At 39.7% G+C, this 27,190-nt stretch overlaps 2 protein-coding genes across 14 annotated transcripts in view; one reads left to right on the top strand and one right to left on the bottom strand.

Annotated features, from left to right (window-relative positions):
- Positions 1-14,253, top strand: part of STK24 (serine/threonine kinase 24) — a 49,928-nt gene extending 35,675 nt beyond the window's left edge. For 5 of the 6 annotated variants that reach the window (XM_062624636.1, XM_062624637.1, XM_062624639.1 and 2 more), the window contains 7 exons: positions 106-263; positions 4,145-4,330; positions 4,595-4,740; positions 6,924-7,047; positions 7,920-7,988; positions 9,807-9,943; positions 10,371-14,253. In XM_062624636.1, coding sequence (XP_062480620.1) covers positions 106-263; positions 4,145-4,330; positions 4,595-4,740; positions 6,924-7,047; positions 7,920-7,988; positions 9,807-9,943; positions 10,371-10,407 — 857 coding nt within the window. In that variant the 3' untranslated portion in view covers positions 10,408-14,253. Of the gene's footprint in view, positions 1-105; positions 264-4,144; positions 4,331-4,594; positions 4,741-6,923; positions 7,048-7,919; positions 7,989-9,806; positions 9,944-10,370 lie in introns of those variants that run through there. The other variant, XM_062624638.1, reaches the window with a different exon arrangement.
- A 2,934-nt stretch (positions 14,254-17,187) lies between these two features.
- FARP1 (FERM, ARH/RhoGEF and pleckstrin domain protein 1) overlaps positions 17,188-27,190 on the bottom strand; it is a 220,006-nt gene continuing 210,003 nt past the window's right edge. For 6 of the 8 annotated variants that reach the window (XM_062624631.1, XM_062624629.1, XM_062624630.1 and 3 more), the window contains 7 exons: positions 25,746-25,835; positions 24,564-24,646; positions 23,898-24,010; positions 23,249-23,412; positions 20,690-20,797; positions 19,249-19,400; positions 17,188-18,148 (listed from right to left, as the gene is read on the bottom strand). In XM_062624631.1, the coding sequence (XP_062480615.1) occupies positions 18,067-18,148; positions 19,249-19,400; positions 20,690-20,797; positions 23,249-23,412; positions 23,898-24,010; positions 24,564-24,646; positions 25,746-25,835 (792 nt within the window). In that variant the 3' untranslated portion in view covers positions 17,188-18,066. Of the gene's footprint in view, positions 18,149-19,248; positions 19,401-20,689; positions 20,798-21,705; positions 21,843-23,248; positions 23,413-23,897; positions 24,011-24,563; positions 24,647-25,745; positions 25,836-27,190 lie in introns of those variants that run through there. The other 2 variants (XM_062624632.1, XR_009965964.1) reach the window with 2 other exon arrangements.

The following is a 27,190-nucleotide window of genomic DNA, read 5'->3' as shown; positions in this document are numbered from 1 at the left end:
TTTTTTGTTTGTATTGTAAGAATATTAGAAGAGCTTATGCAATATAAATGAATACCCTTACAGTGTCAAATGTCTTAATTTCCTGTTTGCCCTTCTTTATTCCAGCTGCTAATGTACTGCTATCTGAACAAGGAGAAGTAAAGCTAGCAGATTTTGGAGTAGCTGGACAGCTAACAGATACGCAGATAAAGAGGAACACCTTTGTGGGAACACCATTTTGGATGGCACCTGAAGTAATAAAGCAATCAGCATATGATTCAAAGGTAAGGTATTTCAAGGCATGGCCAAAGTCCATTCCTTTTCTAACTGGAATTACATGGGTTGGTCTTCAGAATGCAGTTAATGAGTTTGGCTGCGTCTAGGTAGGTGTATGTTTAGATGATACCTAGCAGCTAAAAGCTGTTGGTGAGAGAAGAAGCTTTCCTGATTTGTATCCAAACCTTAAGTTTCCTAGTGCATTAAGCCTATCCAGATGGCAAAAAATGTTAGCGTTGACAAGTACATCCCACGTTTTATCCCACCCTACTTAGGAGTATTTTTGGTGGTTGTTTAGAAGTAGAGGAGAAAAAATATATACAAAATGTTCATATGTTTCCACTTGCTTTTAGAAAAAATAGCAACATTGTTGAATATGGATTTGAGAGTGTGAAAGGGTTGTTTGAAAGTGGTGTTATTCATCTGTGGAAGAATGTACTGCGTAGGTCTGTGCTGCTCTATGACCATGTTCTCTTAGATAAGCCATACAGGGAGGGTTTAATGTTTAATATCAAATTTACTTATTTGTAGATCCTTACATTACACAGGATTTTGGTTTAGCAGAGTGGTACAGCAGCATACTGAAATCACAAGACAAACATGATTTATATTGTAATTTACAGTTGGATTACAGTAGGAATGTGATTCCTGTTATGGGTCTCCATGTCCTTACCAGCATGGCACTTGGGTGTTCCCAGTTGTCAGGATGGAGTAGATACACTGAAGACAGATCAAGCCTATTGTTCTGTCAAAGTTGTTTTTTTTGCTTATTTGGGTTTTATACTTCTGTTATGCTGAGCTGCATAAACCCTTCCTTGCTGTCCCTCCCCTCCCTTCCCTTTCCCTCATGCTGGTCTGACTCAGTAAGACATTGCTCTACTGGTTATGTGTGGAAGAGTGAGCTTCAAAGTCAGTCTAAATTTTACTCATTAGAATGGCAGTATTGCAAAAAATAGTAGCTATGAATCACTTGCTGACTGTCCTGTGAACATGGATGAATAATTTTTGTTCAGGATTTGAAACTGTGGAAGTCACAACATGTGGTAAAACTTAATGATTATACAGTGTCATCACTTCTTAAGGTCATGCTTCTCCCTCCCTATTTGGAGGACCTGATTTGCACTTGTTCTGGAGTTCCATTGTCACAGACAAGTGCGTTCTAGAAATGCTTAGTTGGATACACATGCAGTTGGTACTTATATCCCTGTTTGAGATCCTTTATCTCTGAAAGGAGAGGTTACAGTTCTAGAGGAATTGGGGGGTTGGGGATGGCGGTTATTTTTGGTGCTTCCAACAGGAATGAGCTTCCAACCCCCATCTTGGACTTCATGTTCAGTGTGCAGCTGGGGTGTGCTGGACTTTTTAGCCCAATTTTTGTTGAGGAATGTCACTAGCAGTAGAAAGCTACAAATATGTGAGGGGAAAAAAATGATGTATATATGTGTGTGCATGTGGATGTCTATGCACGTGTACACATACAAGTTTGATTTTTATATATACACATGCTCCATCTGTGGCTGAAAGTCTGACAGAAGAAAAATCTATCCATTTGTTTTTTTAACACATTCCTCTTGAGAAACTGGAATTCAGAATAAATTGGAAGTACTAATGCTCAGTTGTTAACACAAAGACTCATCTTCACAGGTGACATTGTTCTTTCATAACCAAGAAAACCTTTCCTTCTAGAGGGAAGTAAATCACAATTATACTCGGACATCAGGAGAGCTTAGCTGATAACGCTGTTATTAAGATAAATGAAATTTAGAGCTCATATACCTATGTAATCCTCTGTGCTCTGTGTGAGGTGGCAGTTGTGTAATATGGGTTAACAAAACGTCATTTCATAAATTGGATAGTATGTTAATTGACTCAGATTTTTTTCCCCCATACTTCCTTACAAAATTAAGCAGCTAAGCTCTTAGCAATAGAATACTGTCTGAGCAAGGAAGGAGGAGCTGGCTTTTAGTCAGGCAATGTAGCTATGATAGTGGAATGGTTGCAGCCTGTAGTCTTGTATGAGTTCGTCAAAGATACCCTAGCATATCAACTAAGCAGGCACAGGTAGATTAGCTGGACACTTTGTGAGGACAGCACTGATAAACAAATTCTCTCCTCTGTCTAGTACCTGGAAATAGATCTGTTTACAACATAAGGAAGTTTCAAATGTTCTGTTTGGGAGTAAAACCAGATACCTCGCTTCAGATCTTTCCCATTTTCCTGAGAGCAAGTCTTGGTTCTGCCTTGACTTTGAAAGAAACAGAAAAGCCCAAAACATAAATATTTTTATTAATGTTTTGTCCTTTGGAACAGACATTTCTGTGATTGACTTTATTTTATTTTCATCTTTCTGAAGGGTTTATTTATCCATTCTTTTGACCTTTTGATCTGTTACGTCAGCAAAGCCTAGAGAATTTTGATGCGTTACCTCACATTACCTCAGGCAGATTTGGCAACAAGACTTGGATCTAGGGAGACAGTTTTCCGTAAAAAGAGTAACACATTTTGATGATTAAAACCTATGAAACAAGTACGTTTAAATATTATCTTCCCTAAAAGAAACCAATATGCATATTGTGGCATCAGTATCAATGTGAATCCAACTCCTCAACGAAATTAAATGGTGGTACTGGTTTCTGCTGCATCACTTGACTTGTCCCTCTAACTTGGCAGTGAGCCATTTGATCTGCATTCACATGTGCATGACTTGGAGTATTTTGATTTAGATCAGACCTTCTTGGCATACAGGACATGACTTACAGGAGAAGGTCTACAAAGCAGATCAGGTGGAATAGTGCTGTCAATATTTCAGGAGCTACTTGGACCAGATACTTAACAGGTTGAAAATGGTGTATAACACTGTTCCAGACTGCATTTCTCTAGTCAGTGGATAAGAATGATGTATAAGACAGTGTTAAACCCCAGGAAAATTATATTCTTGTTGTTGTACTAACTGATGCTTATTGAGAAAAATCTTGTGCATGTTATAACATTTCCCTTTATGCCAGTATTTGAGCCTTGCCCCATATTTACATAGTGTACTTGAATGAGGTGGATAAAATGCTATTTATAATAACTCTACCATTACTTTTTAAGAATATTTGTGTTTTGAGATCAGTTATAACTGCTGGTGCAATAGCACTTTCAAAAAGTTTTGCAAGTCTAGTTAAGAATGAAAGAACTGCTTTATGCTGTCGAGTAAAAACAACCAAGGAACTCTGTACTGGTTAATCACATAAATCAGACCATGATAATAAGAGCAGTTTAGATACAAAATTACTTACAGTAAAGTTTTAAAATCTGCCTTTGCAAGTGTGCTGGTTTTGGCTGGGATAGAGTTCATTTTCTCCGCAGTAGCTGGTATGGGGCTGTGTTTTGGATTTGTGCTGGAAATGGTGTTGATAACCCAGGGATGTTTTAACTGTTCCTGAGCAGTGCTTGCACAGTGCCAAAGCCCTTTTTGCTCCTTACCCCACCCCACCAGCAAGCAGGCTGGGGGTGCACAAAGTGTTGGGAGGAGCCACAGCCAGGACTGCTGGCCCTAACTGACACAAGGGATATTCCAAACCTTATGGCTTTGTGCTCAGCAATAAAACAGGGGGAGGTGGGCTGGACAGTTACTGTGCATAGAATGGCTGGGCAGTGGGCAGTTGGTGATGAGCAATTGTTTTCATTTGCATCACTTGTCTTTCTTGGGTCTTACTTCTCTCTATTTATTGTTTTCCTTTTCATTACACATGAAATTATTATTACTACAGTTATTGTTCATGAAACTGTTCTTAACCCATGAGTTTCCTCACTTTTACCCTTCCAATTCTCTTCCCCCCCCTCCCACTGAGGGGAGAGCAAGTGATTCTCCAAACTAATCTTAAAAACTTTTTTTTTCTTACAGGCAGATATCTGGTCATTAGGCATAACAGCCATAGAACTTGCAAAAGGAGAGCCACCTCATTCAGAATTGCATCCAATGAAGGTTTTGTTCCTTATTCCGAAGAACAATCCCCCGACGCTGGAAGGGAACTTCAGTAAATCCCTCAAGGAATTTGTTGAGGCCTGCTTAAACAAGGACCCAAGCTTTGTGAGTTTCATCTGTTTGTCAGTGTATAGTAGGGAACCTGACTGGTTTACATGAATGACAGGGGAAAGTGCAGTTCACTTTTTCTAATACAGGGCAACATATCAGCAGCATTGTGGTTTGTTTTTTTCTTTTTGGTTTTGGTACCTTATTTAAAATCTCATTTCTATCACGACTGAAACTTGGATTTCTTAATCTTTTTGTAGGGAGTCACTTGGCACTCTCAAATGCAGTAAAGAAATATTATTTTGTTTTTCTCTTTCTAAGAGACCCACTGCAAAAGAGCTCTTAAAACACAAATTTATTTTACGCAACTCAAAGAAAACTTCCTATCTGACGGACCTTATTGATAGGCATAAGAGGTGGAAAGCTGAACAAAGTCACGATGACTCCAGTTCTGATGACTCGGATACGTAAGTTTGAGTTTTTAAAATATCCTTAGTAAACATAGGAGCCAAGTAGTTATTTCTAGCACATTTCTGTCTTTTGTTATTTACAGATTTTCAGCTTAACAGCCTTGGTGAGCTAATGAAATCTTGATTTTAGTATTGCAAGGGATTTCATGCAAGTCACAGTCACTGAGAGCAATTCTGTCCCATATTCTGTAATGCCTTCTTTTATTTAGGGTCTAGGGTCCTTCCTAGACATAAGGCCAACTGTTACTCCTGTTGTGCAGACGGTAGGCCTTGCCCTGCATGGCCCAGCAGCAGTGTGCATGTATACTGTGCCGTGTGTGCCAGTGGTCACCTAAGGAAGGGAGTTGTTTCTGTGGTGGCAGGTTGTCCCTCATTTTGGCTATCTCAGTAAAGAGGCAGAAGTGTATCCTTGCATATAAGAGGGAATTAGTGGACAGTGCTTCCCTGATAAATGGGGTTTTGGAGTACAAACCGTATTACCTAGGTTTTTCAACGAGAGGTTTTTACTGACCTTCTAGGAAGGTTGGGCAGTTGCAGCACATAGTCATGAAATGTCAAATTATTTTTTCAGAAAGGAGAAATGTTGTAAATATTTCCAGATTTTTTTCCTTTGCAATTTTTCCTTCTCTCCATCAAATTTTGATGGACATATTCAATAGATTTATGTGTTTCCTTAGGAAACCAAGTTACAAATAGTTATGATTTGGTTAACTTTTAACTTTATGGGTCTAAGAGTAATTTTTAAAATAGTGACTATCATCAGATTGCATACTTCTGAAAATCAAGTGAAGGGATTGCCACAATTTACTCACAAATGGGGGAAATTTCTCATAATAAAGAAAACACAACTATTCTCTGCAATTCCAGCCTGTGTGCTAATGGCAGGCATCAGCCTGGTTATGATTTCTTGGCTGCTATTACAGCTGTGTATTTGTCCTCCATTAATAATGGCTTCATGCCTTCCAGTGTTCACAGTTTCAGCCCCAAACTGTGTCTGAGTTGAAAAGTAAATTACTAGTCCTAAAACCGATTTCAGATCATTTACTAACTGAACTTTGAGGTTGCAGTTCATGTTCTGTGGGATATTAGCTTTTATAGCTTGTCATAGGAGAGTAGTAGAACTAGAATGGTTATTAAGTGCTTATGAGGCAATTTAATGTTATGTCTAAGCCTGCTTTCCCCTCCTCTGTTTCCACAGCAGCTCTTGCATTAGGTATTACAAAAGAGTGAGTTGATTTGGCATGCTGGAATGCTAACTTTTCAAACTGGTAAATATTTTTCTGTTGGACCAAGTTATTAGAGCTGATGTATACAAGAAAGGTACAGTGACAGCCAGAAGTTATATGTGACTTCAAGCAGGAATCTTGGAGTTTTCTTACACTGAGTACCTGCTTTTTGACTTGCTAGCTTTTTGTACAACCCTTTTAATTGGCAGTTTTCTTGCAGATCATTTTTAATTCACAGATCAGCCAGCAGTGAACTTAGAGAAGGGCATTTATGGTAATGAGAGGAGAAAGGTAATGCAGTGATTGATTAGTGTCAGCATAAATGGTTTTGTTCTTTTAGCTTAGCACAAGTTACAGGAAAAAAACTACTATGTTAGCCCCAAAATTGAGGCAAAAGATTAATTTTTTATGGTCATCTAGTTTAAAGCCATGACATACCTGTACTTTTTGGGGCATTTTTGTTTTTTTAAGTGGGAAATTTACCCTGCTAATGGGCGTGAACTCTCTTCCTCAAAGGTATTCTGAGCTAGTCTGCACTTGTTGTTTAGGCAAAAAAGGGAATTAAATCTTCTCATTTTAATCCCCTTCCCTAATGATTTGAGATACTCCTCTAAAGCCAGTTTTCAGATAGCAATAGAACATTTCATGTTAGTTGGTTTGTGTAACTTGGGAAAATGCTTTAAATCTGTAATGCCCCTTTTTTTCTTTGAAGTTAATTTCACTTCTAGTGAAGTATCTTTGTTTTGTTTTGGGTTTTTTTTGTTTGTTTTTTTATTTTGTTTCTCCAAAAGACCAAGTACTTTTCATACTTGTCTTTATACTTATCGGTCTGTGCAATTGAATCCTGATTTTGGTCTTGACCGTAGTTTAGATGTTTAGTGTGTATATTGAATGTAAATGGACAGTAAGGTGTAGGTAATTAAACTTTTTGTATTTGTTTTCCCTCCCTTGAAGTGAACAAGATGGCCAGGCTTCAGGTGGGAGTGATGCAGGAGAGTGGATCTTTACAATAAGGGAAAAGAACCCCAAGAATCTAGAGAACGGAGCAGCCCAGCCTCTGGAGTTGCAAAGAAATAAGGTGCTCAAAATATTGACTATATTATACCAGGATATAATTCTTGCTTTAATAACATAGTGGAGTGATTTTTATTTTACACCTTGAAAAGCATTTAAACTGTAAAACTTTCAGAAGTTTTGCTAAAAATGCATGTTTATTCGGCAGTTGCCTTTCACAAAACATTTTGAGTAAGTCCTGATGTTTGGGTGTTCTGTAAATGTGTCCTATTTCTGTAGCTTGTGAAATATTAGCACTGGAGGAAGAGCAGGCAATACTTTATTTTAAAAATCTTCCTTTTGTAAAGTAAACTTAAACCAGTGCAGTACAAAGATAGGGGTTTGGGGGAGGCCTTCTAGTCTCTTAGGAAGAAAGGCTGTGCTGTGGCAAAAATAGGATGTGCATGTATCCAAAAATAAAATAATCAAACCTAAACCAACCATAAAAACCCTCAACAAAACCCACCAACACCAGGCCCCACAAAAAAAAAAAACCACCAACAAAATAGACCCCAGGCCAGACTAAGGGATGTTTAGGAGCTGCTCCATCATATTTTCTGCAGCCTGTGTAACTAGGACAGGTGGTTGCTACTGCAGCTGTGAAAATTCTGTGTGTGTGCTCTTATCAGAACTGGAGAAGTACAGGAAAATACTGAATGATATGGGAGGATCCTAGTAAATGTCAGCATGTCTGTGATTTAGTACCTGCTCAGTAGGATTGAGTGTATGGGTGTTAGGTTTTGTCTTTTCAATTTTGAGCTTACATGTGTTTGAGGTGCTGTAGCCTCAGATAACTGTAGCATGTTGGAACTACTTTTTTATTTAATTAGTAGCAGAATATAATGAGGATGCTTTTCTCTAGAAGTAAAATTGATCACAATTTTGTTTTCTTTAAAGGAAAAGGATATCCCAAAGAGGCCTCTGTCCCAGTGTCTGTCTGCAGTTATATCACCTTTATTTGCAGAAGTAAGTTATTGCTTTAAAACCTAACAGGTCCAGGATTTGTTTCTGAAAAATAGAAAAATACAGTGAATGGCACCTAAGGTTTCTACAACCCATTTGGAACATAATGTGTTACAGCTTTAGCTGTACCCTTTGCTTTCATGCCTGCCTGCTATTAAGATCTTTGTTCTGCTTCTAATAGTACTTCATGTGAATGGTAGCAGCGTCAACCATGGTAGCCTAAAGCGGTGAACATGAGAAATACTCGGTGCAATAAAGCAATTAGAATTATTTAAAGGGGATGTCCTCTGTATTGGTTAGTCAGACCCCAGTGTTAAGTCAGCCTGACATTCTCCTGCGTGTAGAGTGGAGAAACACTTTAAATGGGGATTTTTTTATTTTTCTGGCATTCTCCATTGCAATTCTTCATGCATTATCCACTTGCTTGCCTCTGTTTGCGAATTTTCTTTCAGTTCTCTACCCTTCCATCTTCCACACATTTTTCTGGTTGCTGTGTGTCTCCTTTAGGTCTTCCTTCCCCTTTTCCAATACCAAGCATGATACAGGTCCTGCACCCAGTGTCATCCACACTCCATCTTCTATTTTCATTCATTCTTTATTTTTCATTTTTCTCATCACCATGCCCTTTATTGCATGATTTCTAGAAATCTCTGCTCTGAGTTCTTCCTTCCCATGACATTGCTAACTAGTTGCTGTCATTCTTTACCTTTCTTGCTTCCTATCTTCATTTTCAGTGTCATTCTTTTAATGGCCATTTGCTGATCCCTGTGAGTATATGATTCCCCCAGCACTGTTGTAGCAACACAAATATTTTTTCACTACAGTCCTTATTCAAATTGCCATTTACTTTCATCTCTATAACATGTAGAGGCTACAGAAGGTTTTTTCTTCACACACTTACATCTTTTCTTGCTGTATGAGAAGACTCTTGGTCTGATATCTGCTGTTTAGTTATACTTTAGACTCCTCTTCCATGCAGCTTCTGGAGGATAGCCACAACTTTCCCAAACTCTTCTGGAATCTTGTTTCAGGGTTTCCTTTTTATTACGGGCACGGTCACTGTCTCTACTCTCTGGGGATGCCTTATGTTACATTTTCAGTGTTCCATTTATTTAGCATTCAAACTGAAGGTATCTGCACCATCAGGAGTTATTGCAAGTTAAGTTAGTGAGTTGCTCTATGGATCTCCTCCAGAAAGAACAAAGCTGTCCATTTGAGCTTTTTGTCATCATGGAGGCGTCAAAGGTTTTGGCACAGAAAGCCAACTACTCTCCCTAAGTAATCTTAGTGAGGCACTGAGACCTTCCTTCTCAGCCCTCAATTCCTGGCTGATTGTGGGATCCTTTGCTTTGAGGGCTGGGGGGAAAATGAGAGAGTACTTGGGGTACCCTGTTAATAGAGGTGATAGGGTGAAAACATTTTCCATCAGTGCTTGCACAAGTGTACCTGCAGTGTATACATATAGGTGTAAAAGTATGTATACTATAGTGAGTATGTGTAAGCAGCACATATTGAAATTACACAGCTACAGGTAAATAGTGCATGTAAATAGTGCATCTTTCTTGGAATACTTTGTAATTTTTCAATTGAAAGGATATGTGAATGATGGAATACTTGTGAAGATGAATGATATCCTGATAATTACTGCAAAGACTGACTTCAGGATGAAAAAGGCCTTCAGGATGTGAAGGTGTATAATGAAAGTCAGATCCTGGCATTGTGAATACTGTTGGTCACTTTCTTATGCAGTTTTGCTTTATATTGTTTGTAGAAAAACTTATGAATCTCTTATTAATGTATCTCTTCCTGGTTTTCTTTCAGTTGAAAGAGAAGAGTGAAGTGTGTGGTGGTAACACAGATTCCATAGAAGAACTGAGAAAGGCTATTTATTTAGCTGAAGAGGCTTGTCCAGGCATTGCAGATAAGCTGGTGTCGCACCTTGTGCAGAGGCTTCAGAGGTAATGAAATTATTTCCCTAAAGGTTACAGAAAACTGCAGATTTGATTATGCAAATATTTGGCTCGTGTTAATTTGAAATAATTAATTTCTATTCAAAGACAGTTAAGTGCTTGCTTCCACTATGAGAGTGGTGAGACACTGGAACAGTTTGCCCAGAGAAGTTGTGGCTGCTCCATCCCCAGCAGTGTTCAAGGCCAGGTTGGATGGGGCTTTAAGCAACCTGGTCTAATGGGAGGTGTCCCTGCCCATGGCAGGGGGCTTGGCACCAGATGGTCTTCAAGGTCCCTTCCCACCCAAACCATTCTGTGATTCTGTGAAAAAAAGGCTGGAACTTCAGCAGCATAAAATGGAGTAACTTTTAGTTGCTAGTTGTTGCAGAACTCCTTTCTGAAAATCACATCAAGAACTATTTCTTTTCTCTTTCAGATACTCACTAGCTGGAGGAGGTACTTCATCCTACTGACCTACTGTTCCTGGTTTTTCTAAGACAACTGAAATTCCACAGTATCTGCAGTGAAAGCGTACACCCTGATGTTGTTCTGCTCCTCTGTCATTGGAATGTCCTTTGGTGGAAGGACATTCCTAAACATACAAGAGTGAAAAGGAAGTCTCTCGGATGGAGGCAGACCTTTTCATCAACTTAAAGCTATAATTTTTTTAAAAATGTTAATGCACATATTCCAGCGGGGTGACTTTTTGTAAAATCTGAAATGTATATTTAGGTTTGTGATAGAGAAATTGAAGATATTGAGAAACCTCAGGTATCTTGCTTTAAGAATTCCACTGGGAGATGGCGTATGTTGGAATTGTGTACAGATATGTATATAATGTCTTTTTTAACTGAAAGCCTTTCAACGTGGATAAGGAATCACTGTGTACAAAATGGTAAAGTGCTTTTGTAGATAATGTTAGTGGGGTAAATATTTGACAGGCCATAACTGAGTATTGCCTTGCCTTTATTACATGTAAATTTTGAACTCTGTGATAAGTGACTCTTGGTTTGATTTTTGTATGTGAAGGATTTGCCATTGAAAGAGTTAATCCTGTACCATGGAACCTTCTACTAGTACCTCAGCAATGACACAACTTTATTTCTCCAGTATTTCTTACTTCTTAATCTATATTCTGAGCGTGACTTTCTAATGATGGTACTATTTCTGGTTGTTTTAATTCACCTTGTCTCTCAAAACTTTAAGTTTAAATTACTGTTTTCCTAAAGAATAAGCTCTTTCAGTTCTTCAGTTTTAAATTGTGCCAATGCAAATTCTGAACACTGTATTGTTCAATTTTAGTAATAGGTGTTTGTGAAGCTTGTAGTGAAATTCAGATACAATGTTTTTTCCACCTGACCATGTTTGAATGCTCACGCAAATAAATTGTTACCTTCATTTATTCTGAAATATTTCCATAGATGTTGGCTCTGAGCTCTGAGACAGTGGCATGAATTTAATCCTCATCCATATTCACATCATTAAAAGAATGTCTTGCAGTGTAAAAGAAAAATTATCCACAGACTCAGTATTCGGTCTTGCTGCCTAAATCTGTGTGTCTCTTTACTGAAAGTGATGGCTATTGGACAGAAAGGCTGCAGAGCTGAGCCTGAGTGAGTGAGTGGTGTATACCATGCCCTATTACTTGCCTCCCCAGAAAAAAAGTCCAAATTTTGAGATTTCCACTGTTCTCAGTGCTCCTAGTAGCTGACTTAACAATTTTTAATGACTGGAAGCAGTAACATTAGTGACATGCACTGCTGATTGGGCAGCATTTTGGTTTTTCATGCTATTACTCTAGGTTCATCTTGGTGTTTTTCACCAAGGCTATATTCAGGTGCTGCTTATTCTTGTAGCTAGGAGAGCTCTTTTGCCTTGTTTTAATGAGGAAATTGATGATTTTATGTTTTGCATGACAGTGAGGTAACTTACCTGTTTAATTTAAAAAAAAAAAAAAATGAATTTTGGAACAGAAAGGATTAAAACTTTTTCAAAGTACAGGTATATCTACCTGCCTTGGTACGAAAAGAACCGGGTTATCTAACCAGTCTGGAAGCTGGTGAGGTGTCCTTGCAGAACTTCATATCACCCTCATTCTATGCATATAAATTGCCTTAATTATTAATGTAATGATTTAGCAGTACGAGGACACTGGAGCTATGAACTTCTGACCTGGTTGAAACAAGTTTGATGAGTGGACATGCGCTTGTTCTCTAACCAGTGTTCTTAGACACAAGATGGTTGCCAGCATAATGAGGTAGTGGTTTTCCTTTATGGCTGCGTGAATTTAAGGTAAATTGAACAATGCCTAAGTCTGAGCAATGGTTTATAATTCCTCTTTTATTAATACCTTTAAATACGCTCGCTGGCTTGTGTGCTCTTAAACATTAAGGTGAGGCTTACCCTTGATGAAGCAAATGTAGCTCTGCTATTGCAAAATGCATCCCTGAATACAGTGCCATGGGAAACTTACCTGTGCCCTCTCAGTAACAGAACATTCAGCCCTTCAGTAAATACGTGCTGTTACAGCATACAGAAACAAATTGCTGTGTTTGCATTTGAAATACAGATAGATTAACAGAAGCTTTTCTCCAGTCATCTGTTCATGTAAGGATTTTAAATTAAAGTGAGTGCACTTGGGGATGCACAGAGCTCAGAGATTTAGTGGGGAAGTTAAATTTATGGTGCTGGCTGAAACCTCAAGAATTTCTCAATCAGAAAATTGAATGAAATTGCAAGTTATGCTCTTTTTGAACAATCATTTAAAAAGTTACACACACATTTATTGTTTGAGTTGCATTTCAGTTGTGTTCCAGGACTGTATGCTGAGGAAATACTTCTCAGAGTAGCTTGTGGCCGAATTTGCATCGTGAACATGTCCTTTGGTTTAGAAGCTTAAGATGCGTAAGAGCTACAGCCAGGGCAATGGGCCAGAAGGCTGGGATGTTTAGGAAAAGACAAGACCTCATTTATGGTAGAGATGTGTATTTTTATATGTGATATATAGGTTATTTAAATATAGACTATCTTAAACTGAGATTCACTGCAAAACAAGTGTGCTTTATCTTGAATGCAAAATTACAATCATTTGCTTTGGAAAGTATGGATGCTTTAAAAACCGGATCTATATTGGCAACAGAAGGGGGGCTTTGTTTGAAAGAAGCTTGTCCTCAGTTTCTGAGAGAAAAAGAAGCGTGTTGATATTTTAAGAGGTTATCTTATGCTAAAATCATGTCTGTGTTATAATGTTGCACTGATGATTTTTCTGTGCAGGTAGTGCTTCACTTAGTCTTGAATATACTAAGCGACAAGCTAGCCCTATTTATGCAAACATTTAAGTTAGTGGAACTGCATATTTGTCAGGGATTTCAAGATTAGGCATTAAATAAACTCACTGTGTAAAGAAAACAAAATCAGTCATTTGAACTGAAGGCTTGCTTTTTGTAAGTATCAGATGCGTAATCTATTTTTTTAACTTAATTTTCCATGCAGTTGCACTTTGTTGATCACTAGTTTACTAAAGGACGACAGCATGATTGCCGTCATTCTGAATGCTTTTGGTGTGCTAACAGAGCAGCTCTTCCTCAGAAGAGCCACAGTTCCTTTGTAGCTCAAAACGTTTTGTGTACATCCACATCAGTATGGGCAGATCAACCAGTTACTGCGGAATGATTTACCTGTGGTGTTGCACCCTCATGGTACAGGGGGAAGGTAAGAGCGTGTGCATTGGCACTTACCTGCAAAGCAGTTAATACTTTGACTTCTGTTCCTTCTCTGTCCACTGGAACTCCTTCATCTGCCTCCGCTTTCAGTGTGCTTGTGAAATGTTTAGCTCTTACTACTTCATGTGGCATTCTGCGGTTTTGTTTGGTTTTTTTTAAACAACATGCTATCAGTTTGCAACAGTTTTACATTAGCCTTACTTTTAGGGAAGCGTATTTTGCCTTCAAATATGTCACTGCAGGAACGTTACCAGAATTGCTAAGAAGTATGGGGATAACACAAGGATCAGTACAATCGCAAATTATTTTTCTAAGTTGCTGGGGAGGAGCTTGAAGTACAGCACAAACCTGCAAGCTTGCTCTTTTTAACTGTAGTTGGCAGATGTGCATCTGCAGTGGACAAAGTGACCGCAATGGTTTCCTGCCTTCTTGGAAAGCATGATTACAGAGGATGATTCCAGTGTGTATGTGGTTTTCTGTAACATTGCTGTCTGTTTATAACCGTGTATTTAAGTTTTACTTTTGTCACTCTACACCAACATAATAAAACTTGTAAACTACGTGACCTAGAAATAAAGAAGGAAAAGTTTAATGAAATTTTGCCATCTGAGTGGTCAGTAAGATGAGATTTGGGGCTCTCCTCCCAGAAGGCGGTGCTCCTGCAGGGTTCTACCTCAGCTATTGTGCCTGTGTTGGTACTGGTAAGCAGAAAGGTTATAAACTGGTGATCAGGTTTTAGTTGTAATAATCTTAGAATTTGTACAAGACAAAACTCTTGCATAAACTCAAACACTTTCTGAACACTGAGAATGTTTTTTGCCGTTGGGATATTTAATAAGCTAATTTCTGACAGATGGTCTAACCATGTGGGAAGTTTAGTTCTTTTCTTGATTAAGGTGGATTTTTATCTCCACACGAGTGATTGCTAGTGTACTGTCTCAGTTACATATGTGCAGCTCTGTATTACGGTTTGTCCTATAGCAAGACAATGTGCATTTACAGAGGGCAGTGATTTAAAACCTGCTTTGTATTCCCCATCCTGCCAATGAAGACCTTGTGTCAAATTGCATTAATGGAACCCCAAATATTGCATCCATAAGTGCTCATGTAACCTGTGACAAACCATGTGACAGCTATACTCCTGTAATTACATTTAATTAACATCTTCTGCTGTTAAAAACCATGTATGTTCCACCAACTTTCCTGTATCCTTGGTGGAGAGGTGGGGAGGGGCATATCTGTGCTCTAGCAAATGCTGAGTCCCTGTATGGCCGTCCCTATGGTTTGAGGGAGAAGACCACATAATTGGTCCTCTATAAAAAGGAAAAAAATGCTCAAAATGGGTTTTTTCAGGTTGTGCTTGTTTCTCTGTTTTGCTTTTGGCTGACAGAATAGTAGGATAGTGCACCCTTGCAAGCCCTTTTCTCTCTAGTCAGAGACCTTTATCCAGATTTCTGCAATCACAGCAACTTTAGCTTTGCCTGCTCCCGTGCCTTTCAGTCTGCCATTTTCAGCAAGCTTCAGCTGAATTTACAAAGGCACTGACATCTCAACAGTGTTGTTAAAATTTTGTGACAATAGGTAGGCCTGAGGTATAGTGATCAACAGTCGTGTCTTAATGGAGGTTAAGTTGGACAGCAAAGAAATGATGGAGCTCTTTAGTCTTGTGGAAGAAAATCCCTAGGAGCCCACTGTATGTGCTGCAACTTCCTAAGGTAATAAGGCTCCTGTTTTGCTTTTATTTGTTATTTGAAGAAGAAACTGGTTATTCATGGTGAGTAATAACAGCAACAAGAGTAAATCTATTACTGACCAGTTTGAGGTTTTCCCACTGCTGCAACAGCAAAACTATTTAGGCAACAGCAAAACTGTGTTAAGTCTTGGCTGCTCCCCAGGGACACGCTGTGACCTGCCTTTCTTTGTGCCCCACTGGATGGGATGACCAGCAGCATGCTGTGAATTGGGGTTGGAAGCAGCTGCTTAAGTCTCACAGCTTTCTAGTAAACTGCAAGTTTTATCCATACATACAGACTTCAACTGATTGTAAGATATGACTATTATCAAGACAGTCGCCTTTATTCTCTTACTGTTCACTTTCAGCTTGGGGTTAACCTTAGGAGTAAAGAACTAGGAAATGCTGAAAAATGAGGGCAGTTCAACTGGTTCCATTAAAGAAGAAAAAAGGGATTACTGTGGTAGAGAAGGAAGAAGAAGAAAATCTATCTTATTAAAAACTTCTTATTTTGTCTAGGAAAAAAACTAATACAAACAGGTGAAACTCCTGAATCAGGTGCATCCTACGAAATTGCAGCCACAGACTACCTCTGCTTTCTGCCTGCAAAATACTGTCAAGTTGTTAATCTCTCTCTGCTGTGAGCTGTCCCTGTCTCATCACTAGCACCCTCTTCACCTTCCCAGTCAGTGCCAAAGTGCTCATTCCTGGATATTGCTGGTATGCTGAGGCTGTGGAATTCACTTGCTTTGGCGCTACAGAACAGGGTTGCAGCCTTGGAATGTACAAGATACTGGGACCTGACACTGGCACAAAAAGTCTTCAGGTCTTTTTCTACCTACTTGCTAAGTTTGTCCTTCATGTCATAAACAGACAGAGGTGATGCCAGAGGGTAGATGTGATCATTATATCGGTACTTACTTATCAGGGGAAACAGCTACGGAGAAGAGCAACTGCAACAAGTTACCTGTCCAGGAGTGGGAAGGTTTCCAAACAGCCAAAGGAAGTATGCAGAAATCCTCGTTTCCCTGTGCCGGGGAAGTTGGCCATGGGGTCTGCTGCTTGTCATAAAGGGTTAGGAACCCTCCCTCTCCCTGGATGGGAGTCTGCATGTACCTTTGGTTGGGGGATGTGAGGGACACAAAGAAGTCTTTGCTGTCTCAAAACAGGAAGAGTATGATCATATTGTGAGGTATTTTATTCCCTTTAGTTGCAAGCAAAGCTGTCAGCCATTTTATACATTGCACGTCATAGCTAAGCCAGTAACAAAGTGAAGAGCTAGATGAAGAAAAAGTAGGGGTAGAATAGTCCCAGCTTTTTTTTCTCATATCCAGGCCACTCTGCCTAGCTCTGTCTCCTCAGAGGTCCCTAAGGGGGATAGGTGTATTTCCAGCATGTTGAACTTTGTGTTCATGGGAGTTTTAAATGACCCTCGTGACAAAGTATTTCTTTAAACATAAGGCAAAGCACCTAAGCATAGCAGACTTAGTGCTGCCAACCTTCTGAGAGGGGCAACAGCTTATCCCGACTAGGGTGTTATCCAGTGGTAAAGCTGGGTATGTGAAATGGAACTGCTGCTCTCTCTGCATACTGAGCATGTGAGAAGAGAGGGAGAGACTGAAACTCCAACCAGAAACTTACAAGTCATGCCAGGAGGTGTAGCAGGCAGGATAAAAACCTGGGGCTTCAGGGGTACCCCCAGCTGACAGCAACTGCATTACCAGAACACTCTCCAACTCAATCACAAACAAACAGCTACAGGTCACATAGCATATGGGCTTTCTTTCACACAAACAGCAGAATGTCACCACAGCCTTTAATTTCTTCTTGTACATACCATTCACAGTACATTATCAGCCCAAATAATATTGCACTGGATTATTTTAAAAAGTTTTCATCTTGCAAGTAGTATTCACTTTTCAAAGCCAACAGATGAACAGTTTGGTCAACTTGCACCAAGAAAAGGGTTAGATAAGAATCCTATGTTTTATTTATACCACATGGATTTGTAACCCCAAAGGGAGATGAGAATGAGCTGTAAACTGTTTCCTTGTTAAAGATAGAAAATTAGTAATTCCTTGCTGATTAAATGTAGAAAGACTGGGGGAAAAGATGAAATCTGGAAGTTATCATCTCATTCCTGTTAGACTGCTTGCTGTATATATAATTATATTCTATACCGTGAAAGTCCATCTACATTTAAAAATCCAGCAGTCTACAGATTAACATGGTAAAAAAAAATAATATATTTTTATGAAAAGAGAAGAAATAGAGTTTGCCTCAGAGGAGAAAGTGTTCAGATTGTGACGTCATCTTTTCTTTTTGTTTAGGTGCAATCTTTGAGGCAACAAAATGTCTTTTGGCATTTGGCACTCTAATAAGGACAATATTTTAATACTGGCACAAGCTAAAAACAGCACAGAATGACAAAATACAAGACATGAAACAAACCGCAGCCACTGGGATGGTGGTACGCTAGCCTGAACGTATGGAGAACTTGCTTACTTAAACAGTTTTGCTGAGGAATTGCAAAGGTTTCTGCAAAACCACTCTGATTCTTGTTTCTTTGCTTTTACCAAAGTGTGAGTTTTCCTAAGCTTGGAAGGAGACAGGAGTTTCAAATGTCCTCTAGAAAATCAGCAGCTGCTGGACAATCAACACGGAGGCTTGTTTAGCCGTCAATAGGCGTGAGGCTCTTTATGACTCAGAGCTCGGGTGCGAGAGGCAGAGCTGGTGGCACTTCGGATCACTTCCATCCATCTGGGAGGAGGCACGAGGAGACACAAGCAAAAGAATGGTCAATTCCTAAGATTTCTTGAAAGATACAGTCTGCACTGCCAGTTGTACAGAGTTTTATTTCCAGTGCCTACAGAAGCATCTCTAATTCACTCCTAAGTCTAGCTGAAGGCAAGAGGATCTAGATCTACGTGGCTGACAAATGCATAAACAAAAGGAAGTTTAACCCCCCCCAGATTCATGAACTTAGGGTTTTACTCATACTGCAGACACCCAGTCTCCTTTTTTTCTGGATGGGCCAAGTGATGACCAGTCACGACCAACCACTCTTAATTCTAGAGTGAGAAAAGGTAATTCAGCTGCAGGTCCTACTACTTTTTGCTAGAACTGAGAAGGGGCTTTTGTGCTTTTCCCTGTTCTATTGATTATCTCTTTCCCACAGTTTGCCTAATTTATACTTTTAAACTGATATGGCTAAAACTTAAAAATAGCTTTCTTCAGTAAGAGATGACATTAAGATTTTTGACGTTAAATGTGTCATGTAAAAGTTACATTAGTTCTCAGGATGAACAACCTCAAACTGCCATTTAGGAGGAGCAAAATTTGGTTCCTGGCTTTCCATGCACCTGAAATTCAGTGGGAGGTATAAAAATTCCATGCTGAAGTGGCATAAACACATAGTAAGAGTTTTATTTCAGGTGTGGATTTTCCATTCAGTTGCACCAGAGGGAGTGAAGTTATTCTGAAGAGTCCTGTGATCTGTTTACGTGCTCGCTGAAGTGTGAGACACAGAGCCAAGCTGATCAATTTTGACTGGGTAATTCCTGTTTTGTACTGATTACTACACTAATCAGTAGTGTAGTAGACTGATTAGTGTGACACTAATCATCAGTCACAGCCATTGCATCATCAAACCCAACCACTTGGTTCTAAAGTTATCAGATTGAAAAAGTCTTCTGAATTTTGAAAGGTTTTTTCTCTCATTGTTCTGAACTATGCGCCTGTATTACTGAATCAATTTACCTACTTAAACTTCCATTCTACTTACCTTCTTTGGAATCTACTAACCATCTACTAACCTCCTGGAATTCTACCAACTTCCCTCTCACAGAAGACCGACTTACCTTTCAAATGTGTATTCACTTTCAGCCCTGAAGTAGTACACGTGGGACTTGAAATGTAGCTTGAACACATAATCTTTGTGAATGTTTTCAGATTCAGAAGGGATGGTAAGTGAATATCCCAATAAAGGAAGGCTGGCTAAAGGATGATTGTCCTGAAAAGAAATAATAAAAAATGCTCTATGGTCAAATGCTTGTAAGTAAAGACAGCCCATAAAATGGAAGACACAAACTCATTTGAAGTTCATCATCGTATTTTTTCTCACATGCATGAAAAATACCAACTTTATACAACCACACTGAGCTTAACTGTCTTGTAGTTTCAGATTGACTGTCTTTATAGACCCTTCTCACAAGGATCTGCTCCAGGCTGATCCCATCACTATTTCCTCATGAGAAACTTGTCTGAAATCTTGACCATTCACTACTTTCAAGCTGACAAACATAAAGCTCCATCATTTGGCATCAGCAGGCACAGCACACATGTTCACTGGAACTGGGAAGTGAAAAATTTCTTCCTAATGTCTAATCTAAATCCTCCCTCTTTCAGTTTAAAGCCATTACCCCTTGTCCTATCCCTACACGCCCTTATAAAAAAATTCCTCTACAGCTTTCTTTTAGGCCCCCTTTAGGTACTGGAAGGCTGCTAGAAGGCCTTCCCAGAGCTTTCTCCAGGCTGAACAAGCCCAGCTCTCTCAGCCTGTCTCCATAGGAGAGGTGCTCCAGCCCTCTGAGCACCTTTGTGGGCTTTCTCTGGACTTGCTCCAACAGGTCCACACCTGTCTTGCGCCAGGGGCCCCGGAACTGCACACAGTGTTGCAGGTGGGGTCTCATGAGAGCGGAGCAGAGGGGGAAAATCAATATTCTACGAGTAGTTTTTTTTAGTGCAGAAACTATCAGTAAGGATTTCTATGGCAATGAAAGTATGATGTAGGAGCTTGAATTATTTTGTGTTTATGTCCTCCTTGAATACAGAGCTTCAAACGTCCAGCAGATTGTAGACTTTTGCAGTGGAATGTTTGCTGATATGGATTAATCATTGGCCACTGTTCTCTCTTGTTTGACTTAAGCGTCCATAATGGTAAACTAAATTGGTAAGTCACTATCAGGTCTTTAATTGTAACAATCTCAGAATTTCTATGCAAGCAAACTCTGTTAAAACCCACACCACAGTTTCTGAGCAGCAGTGGTATCTGTTGTGCTTTTAGGGATGACACAGACGGTAACTGATGAAAGTTTCAGGGAAGAAGTATGTGTTCTTTGACTGCCAAGTGAGCAGATAGAGAAAAGGCTCTGCTCCACAGTCCACCTGCTCCTCAGCCATGATCAGTGCACCTGCTTCTCTCGCCTACAGCACCCCTGACTGATGGATGCTTTACTCCCTCCTTTTTGACAACACAAAAGGTCTTTTCCAACACCCCCCCCCAGTTGTGCAGTCTGTTACCTGGTGCGATTTATAGAAGAACATACAGAAGTTGGTGAACACCACCCAAAGCTTCTGCCACCCATTGCTGTTCTTAAATTTTCTGAGGAGATTTCCAGACAGCTGGTTCTGAAACAGATCAGAAGGAGCCAAATGAAACAGTGAAGGGTACCTGCAGTTTGGTTATTGTAAGAAAAATTATCTGCCTTTATCTGGTTGTACGTGACCTTGTTGTACGTGAAAATGTCTTCTGCATTGTTCTACTTCTGAGTAGTATTTTATCTAATATATATTGTTTGTAGCTGGATACTTCCAAAAACTTGAAGCTACTATACTCATTGTTTTTGTTTTAATTGAGCTGGCTTTTCTGTATGACATTACTAAATATCAGTCTTGTTATTCTAGTCTGTCTTTGCTCTTTTTAAAATGATACTTAGAATGGAAACAGAAAGTCTGACATGAATTTGTGATGTAAAGGAAAATTATGACATACTTTAGAATCACAGATAGAGATTGAGCTCTCAGTACCCAGTGAGTTCACATGGTAACTTTTCAAAGATTTCAAAAACAAGGACTGTTAACGTTAGTCTTAGCTGAATTCTGGATGTTTTAAGAAAAAGGAGGAGGAAGCCGTAACCAAGTACAAGTATTTAATGGCTGGCTGACTCAACTCTCTCCACATTGTGACAATGAGAAGTCCAGTATCGTTGTGCCTTGCAAATCAAAGGGAATTCTCAGTGAATTAATTCCTTCCCATTCCTTGCTGACTGTAAGGGCTCTCATGTGGATCAAAATAGCTGTTTACATCATTCTCTATATATAATGCAGAAGCTAACAACTTCATTTGTAAAGCTTAACAGTCAAAGTCTGGTGGTCCTGATGTATCTACTTCAAATGAAATATTCTTGAAAATGTTCTGCTTTCACCAGTCTTGGGCATATAATAAAGCCTTTGCTTTAAAATCATCCCCTTCTCTGATATCTGGACTGGTGCCTCCTTGCCCTAAGTTACAGGCGTACTCCTTAATTTTCTGTTACCTCATCACTCTGGAGGATATCATAAAAGGACACGCTTTGCATTCGGTACCAGCAGACATATGAAATGGGAACGGGCCGCTGATCACTGATCAGTCCAGCAGGTAGGGAAGTACAGTCACTGACAGAGAGAGGATCTTCTACCATGAGAGAGACAGAAAGGAGGGAGAGACACAAAGAAAATAAACGATAATGCTGAAGTGAGAGCCACCAACAGAATGACGTGAGCATGAGCATAACCTGCCACGCATGGAACAGCAGTGGAGCTGAAGATGTTTTCACAGAACAATGTATGTCTCCCGGGGTGTGTTTGGTCTTCGCTGCTTTGTTTGCATTCATTTGAGGAATAAGAATAAGGAACAATGAGCACTATCTCAGACCAGAAGATTTGCCTCACTAAATGTTTAACTGTTAGAATTGGTCACTGGTTTCAGTTTCATATCTATTTATAATAAGCCCTCTGCTTTAGGGGAAAATATGAGACCTTGGGCCATGCTGAACTATTCCTCCCTTACAGGACGTAAGGGTATACAGAGCAGAAAGTCCACCTGCATGGGACTGACATGAGACTCTACAGTCAGCGTTTTCCAGTAGAGAATAATTTTCTCTGCCATATTCCAGCAACAAACTCTACTTCTGTTTAGAAACCAAGGCAGCCACAGAAAGCATAAATATGTCTGTCCTTGCATCTCTACGTTCTGCATCAGCAATACGTTTTCTCTAGGTCAACGGTAGCCTGATGTCTGAGGGCAGCCCAGTGAGTGCAAGTCCACTCTCAGTTTTAAGATTCCTTTTACCATTTCCATTGAGCATACATTTCCATTTGTTGAGAACTGTGATAAAGTACTCAGAGCTCCCTGGAGATTCCCTTGAGCGAAGGAAGAACACCTAAGCCGGCTTACCACCTCATCCTACAACCTATACTGAATGGGAAGTCTTTCATTTTAATCTTTGAAAAGTCAATGCCTGCATCTCGTCTGTTGAGTACAGAATTAAGGAATGCATATCAAATTGGCTTAGGTGTGACTGGGGAGGGAAAAAAGGATTTTCATTTTGAGGTGGAAAACGCAAATAAAGAAAAAGCAGATGAGACTGAGCAATGAGACAAGGATCCAGAAAAGATGGCTAGGTAAAGAAAGTATGTTTGTTAGTAATACATGTAAGTAAAACTGGCTGCAGCAGCTAAAGACAATATCCTTTCAGCTCAAGCAATGGCTTAATGCCTCTATAACAGAGCATTAAGCAGTTCAACCTGCTTTAAATTTTAAAGGGCGTCAGCATTGTTTTGGACAGTTACTTCTATGAAAATTACTGCTCTAACTGAAATTATGAAGATGCACTAAGGAGTGGATACGTGTTTCTTGACTGATGGTTTATGCCATCTTTTACGGATAATTAAACAGATGTGCCTGAAACTTCCCCAGGAGGAGACAACGGAACAGGGAGGAGACAACAGAATAGTGCACTTATTAAGGAGGAGCAAAAAGGAAATTGTCATTCAAGAGCGAATCTGGAGCTGCAGTTCAGATCGTTCTGAGGTAGATACCTCCACAGCAATACTAAAGTCGATCATTGAAACACTGGTATTTCTGTGCCAGCAGACGTGCACCGTAGTGTTGCCACGGTGTGGTGACTGACGTTCGAGTGAGGTGCGGGATGCACTGAGGTCGTCCTCAGATTCCTGGTCTACAGTAGTTTCATCAGGAGACTCTATGAAATGCAGGGAAAAAGCATCTTTCTTCCTCTATGCAACAACATATATAATTGGAAAAAATAAACAAATCAATTCTGTCCACAATATTGTGAACTAAAACACACTTTTAAAAGTAATTTTGTGCAGATGTTAAATAGATTATATCTTTTTTACGTGTTTCTGGTTTATGTGTTAGAATCAAAGACTAACTACCATGCTTTGTTGCTGCTTTTAATACCTTCCAAGGACAGGCACTGCCCAGATCTTGTTAAATAGTTCCTGGAATCTTTATGCTTAAGTCATTTCTCTATTCAGTGAAACTTTCTGCTAACATCAACAAGAACATTAAAATGGCACATATATAAATATATACATATATATAAATCAGCTCCAAATGTATCAGTTTGACTTGTGGCCAGCATTTTTCACCATTTTACTTAGAAGCAATTACCAATCATACTTGATAAAAATGAATAAAACCTCTTCTCCAGCATTTACTTACTGTTGTCAGGTGGGCTGCTAGCCAGTAACTCTGGAGCAGGGCCACTGCTTTTCTCTGCCAGGTCTATTGCCATCTGAATGTCCTCAGTCCACTTGTCCATTTCAGAGCGGGTACTAACAATGAAAATTCAGGTTTTATTCAATTTCATACATGCTGGAAGCAAACGCTAAAAAATAGTCACAAACTGAGCTTACTTTTATTTCAAATAAATGAATTACAGATTCATGGAATGGTTTGGGTTGGAAGGAACCCTAAAGATCACCCAGTTCCAACCCCGCGGCCATGGGCAGGGACACCCTCCACTAGACCAGGTTGCTAAAGCTCATCCAACCTGGCCTTGACAGTGCCAGGGATGGGGCAGCCACAGCTTCCCTGGGCAACCTGTGCCAGTGCCTCACCACGCTCACAGGGAAGAATTCAGACACAAAATGCTAGCCTTTTTCTCCTAACAACTTAGGTTTGGTTCTAACTTGCCCAGTTACCACTCTATTCTGCCCATTCACATTTTTTGATTTTTTAACAGGTGGCTTTCACAAAACAATATGCTTTTGAAACTGTTTTAAGAGAAAACCCAAACAAAATGCTGCCTCTGCTTTTTTACCTGTCCCACTGCTAAAGCTGCAGAGATATATGGTTTATACATGTATGTTTTCCTCACTGAATTACCTTGCAGCAACAACGATGGACTGGTGTTGACCTCGCAGTGTTAGACAATGAGGAACCCCCCATTCCTCTTCACTTTCTTCTATCTGAGATATAAAAGCCCAAATGCAGTCAGATTGCAGAAGTACATATTTCTTAAGGTGAAACAGTGAACTGAACAAGCTCTTGCCATTGGGGAAAACTAAGAGAAATGTTCACAAACAACAATTCTGAGCTAGGTATTGTGAAAAAAAGGGTGGCTTGAAGTTGGGAAAAAAGTAAGTTCTGCAATAACCTCTTACGCCAAAAGCATGGCTTTGTCTGCTTAGTGCCCAAAACCAGAAGGAAAAGAGTGACGTTTTATCAGAAGAGTGATTAATCATGCAAAAGGATATGTTAAATGCTGGACACTGCAGCATAATGCAGTTCTGTTGTGAACAAGTCCATGCCAAGCGGACTACCAATAGAGTGGATTTCTAGAAACCCTAGATAAAACTTGAAGCCTTGCAGGTGTTCAGAGTTATTCAGTTACAGCAGTAGTGATTACCTAACTCAATTCTCAGGAAAACAGTACTGAGAGATTCAAACCCATGAGAAGTTCCAATGAAAATCACAGGGGGTGATGCAAGTGTTTTGAAACTAGCAAAAATATTTTGGAACTTGTGTAAGAAGAGGAGGTAACAAGGTGCTATTGGCTTCAATTCACTGCTTCCCACAGGAATTGTAACAAGAGCTCCAACACATTGCTGCCAGCTTCCCACCACTTCGGCTTTAAGATACAGCGCTGAAAACACTAGGAAATGGTTTTTCATGGAAATTAGACTGTCGCTCCTATTTACTTGCATAGCATAGGGTGTCTATAAGCAATTGTTGATGAAATACTTGTAAGAAGCACAGATAAATTTACGGTTTAAAAAGAACCCATCTCACAAGAAATTTGCATTATGAGGAAGCTGCCCCCACAAATGCCTTTTTTTTCTCCAGTTCTGCTGTATAATCACCTTTGTGTAGAATGCTGCATGAACACACACCAAATCCAACACAGCCCCATCAGGCTTTGGAAAATGTAGCCACAACTCCTCTGAATCAGAGAACAGCCTTTGGCTACTGCTTTCAGTCCAGCAGAAATTCATCAAGCAATGCAGATGGGATGACAAATGACCATTTATGCACATATCCCTTAAGTTAAGTTCTCATGATACTTACTGTCATGCCATACAGTGGGAGATGCCCATGGACTTTAAACTGATTTGATGCTGTCAGGCCTCTACTTGTGTACAACAAGATATCATTAAACTAAAAGGCAAGAATAAGCATTATCAGGATAATGTTGGCATGTATGTATGTAGAAAAAAAATATGGTAAATGAATGGTAAATATGGGAAAGCTTCTCAGTAGTGGCTATTTATATGGCAGTCCTAATGCTTGAATCCAAAATATTGGCTTCCACAATATTTCAGTAGCTAGGTTTAGCACCAGTCATTTCCCTGCCTTCCTTCCCAGCTGGTCTCAGACACATTCCCACAATTTTCCACAATATCTTACGTTGCCTTCTAATGCTCCCTTCATGATCCCTGGGTCAGAACTAACGAGCCACAACAGCAGTGAAACCAAGTAATACGTTTTGCACTCTCCCACACTTTGAAGCTATGGAAGATAAGGGTGTTTCACCAATGTTTTCTTCTGATTTGTGTGGAAAGATAAGAAAGCATGACCTAGAGGTGTGTCCAATGCAATTTTGAAGTAAGTGGCTATCTGTTATTCCCCGTATTCAGAAGGAGAGATACAGATGGCTTTAGGTTAGAAATACCAAGGTGAACAGACTGAGTATCTCAATTTGTAGAGCTTCCTGCATGTAACAGCAGTTGTCAAAAGCATGTCAAATGACCACCTGCATTTTGTTGCTATGAAATGAATGACATATTTTCACTGTGCCACCTGGGTCAAAGGATTTCTGCCTCAAACTGGACAGTTGCAGCAAGGAAATCACACTCTGTGGTGTGAAGCTGAGCTCTCACCACAGACATTTACAACCCAATAGCAGTAACTCTTAAGCTGTGTGGATCAGCCACTAGAGGGGGATTTAATTTTGCTAATGATAACACATGTATTCAGAATCCCAGAATACGGACCTGGGATTTTACCTCCAAAAAGATCCTGGTGCTTGAGACAGGCCAAAGACTTTTTTGACAGCACAAGAAACTGACTTTAAATGTTTTATACAGGTATAACATGGAGGCATCCTCTGGTAACAAGAATTGTGGTACGCAAGAAAATGTGCACCATATGCACTAGGCTTCTTCTTCAGTGCCTTTAAAAGCAGAGGATAATCCTACCCAGGTAGATTTAGCTGTTCTATCTTTGGCTCATTTGAAAGATTAAATGTCAAACATCTTGTAAAGCCTAGCACACTTGCAAGCTGCTTCTACACACCCCCAGTCTTCACCTTCTGAATATGGGAAGACAAGGAAGCATCTTCCTGGACTAGAACTGTAACACTGGACTAAAAAAATCTATGCACTCAACTGGGCAACCTGCTGGTGCCCTGGCACCAAGGGCTCAGCAGCAACAACAGGATGCAGAGCCTGGGAGCAAGCCAGCTGGCTGGGAAGAAGGAGGAATCACCTTTGCAGTTCTTGTGGATCAGAGAC

This window comes from Pezoporus occidentalis, unplaced genomic scaffold (assembly GCF_034315485.1).
Source record: "Pezoporus occidentalis ecotype Australia unplaced genomic scaffold, CSIRO_AGI_Poc_V1 ctg27, whole genome shotgun sequence".
NCBI classification, from domain to species: Eukaryota; Metazoa; Chordata; class Aves; order Psittaciformes; family Psittacidae; genus Pezoporus; species Pezoporus occidentalis.
The sequence above is the reverse complement of the archived record's forward strand: the minus strand, read 5'-3'. Positions and strand labels throughout refer to the sequence as shown.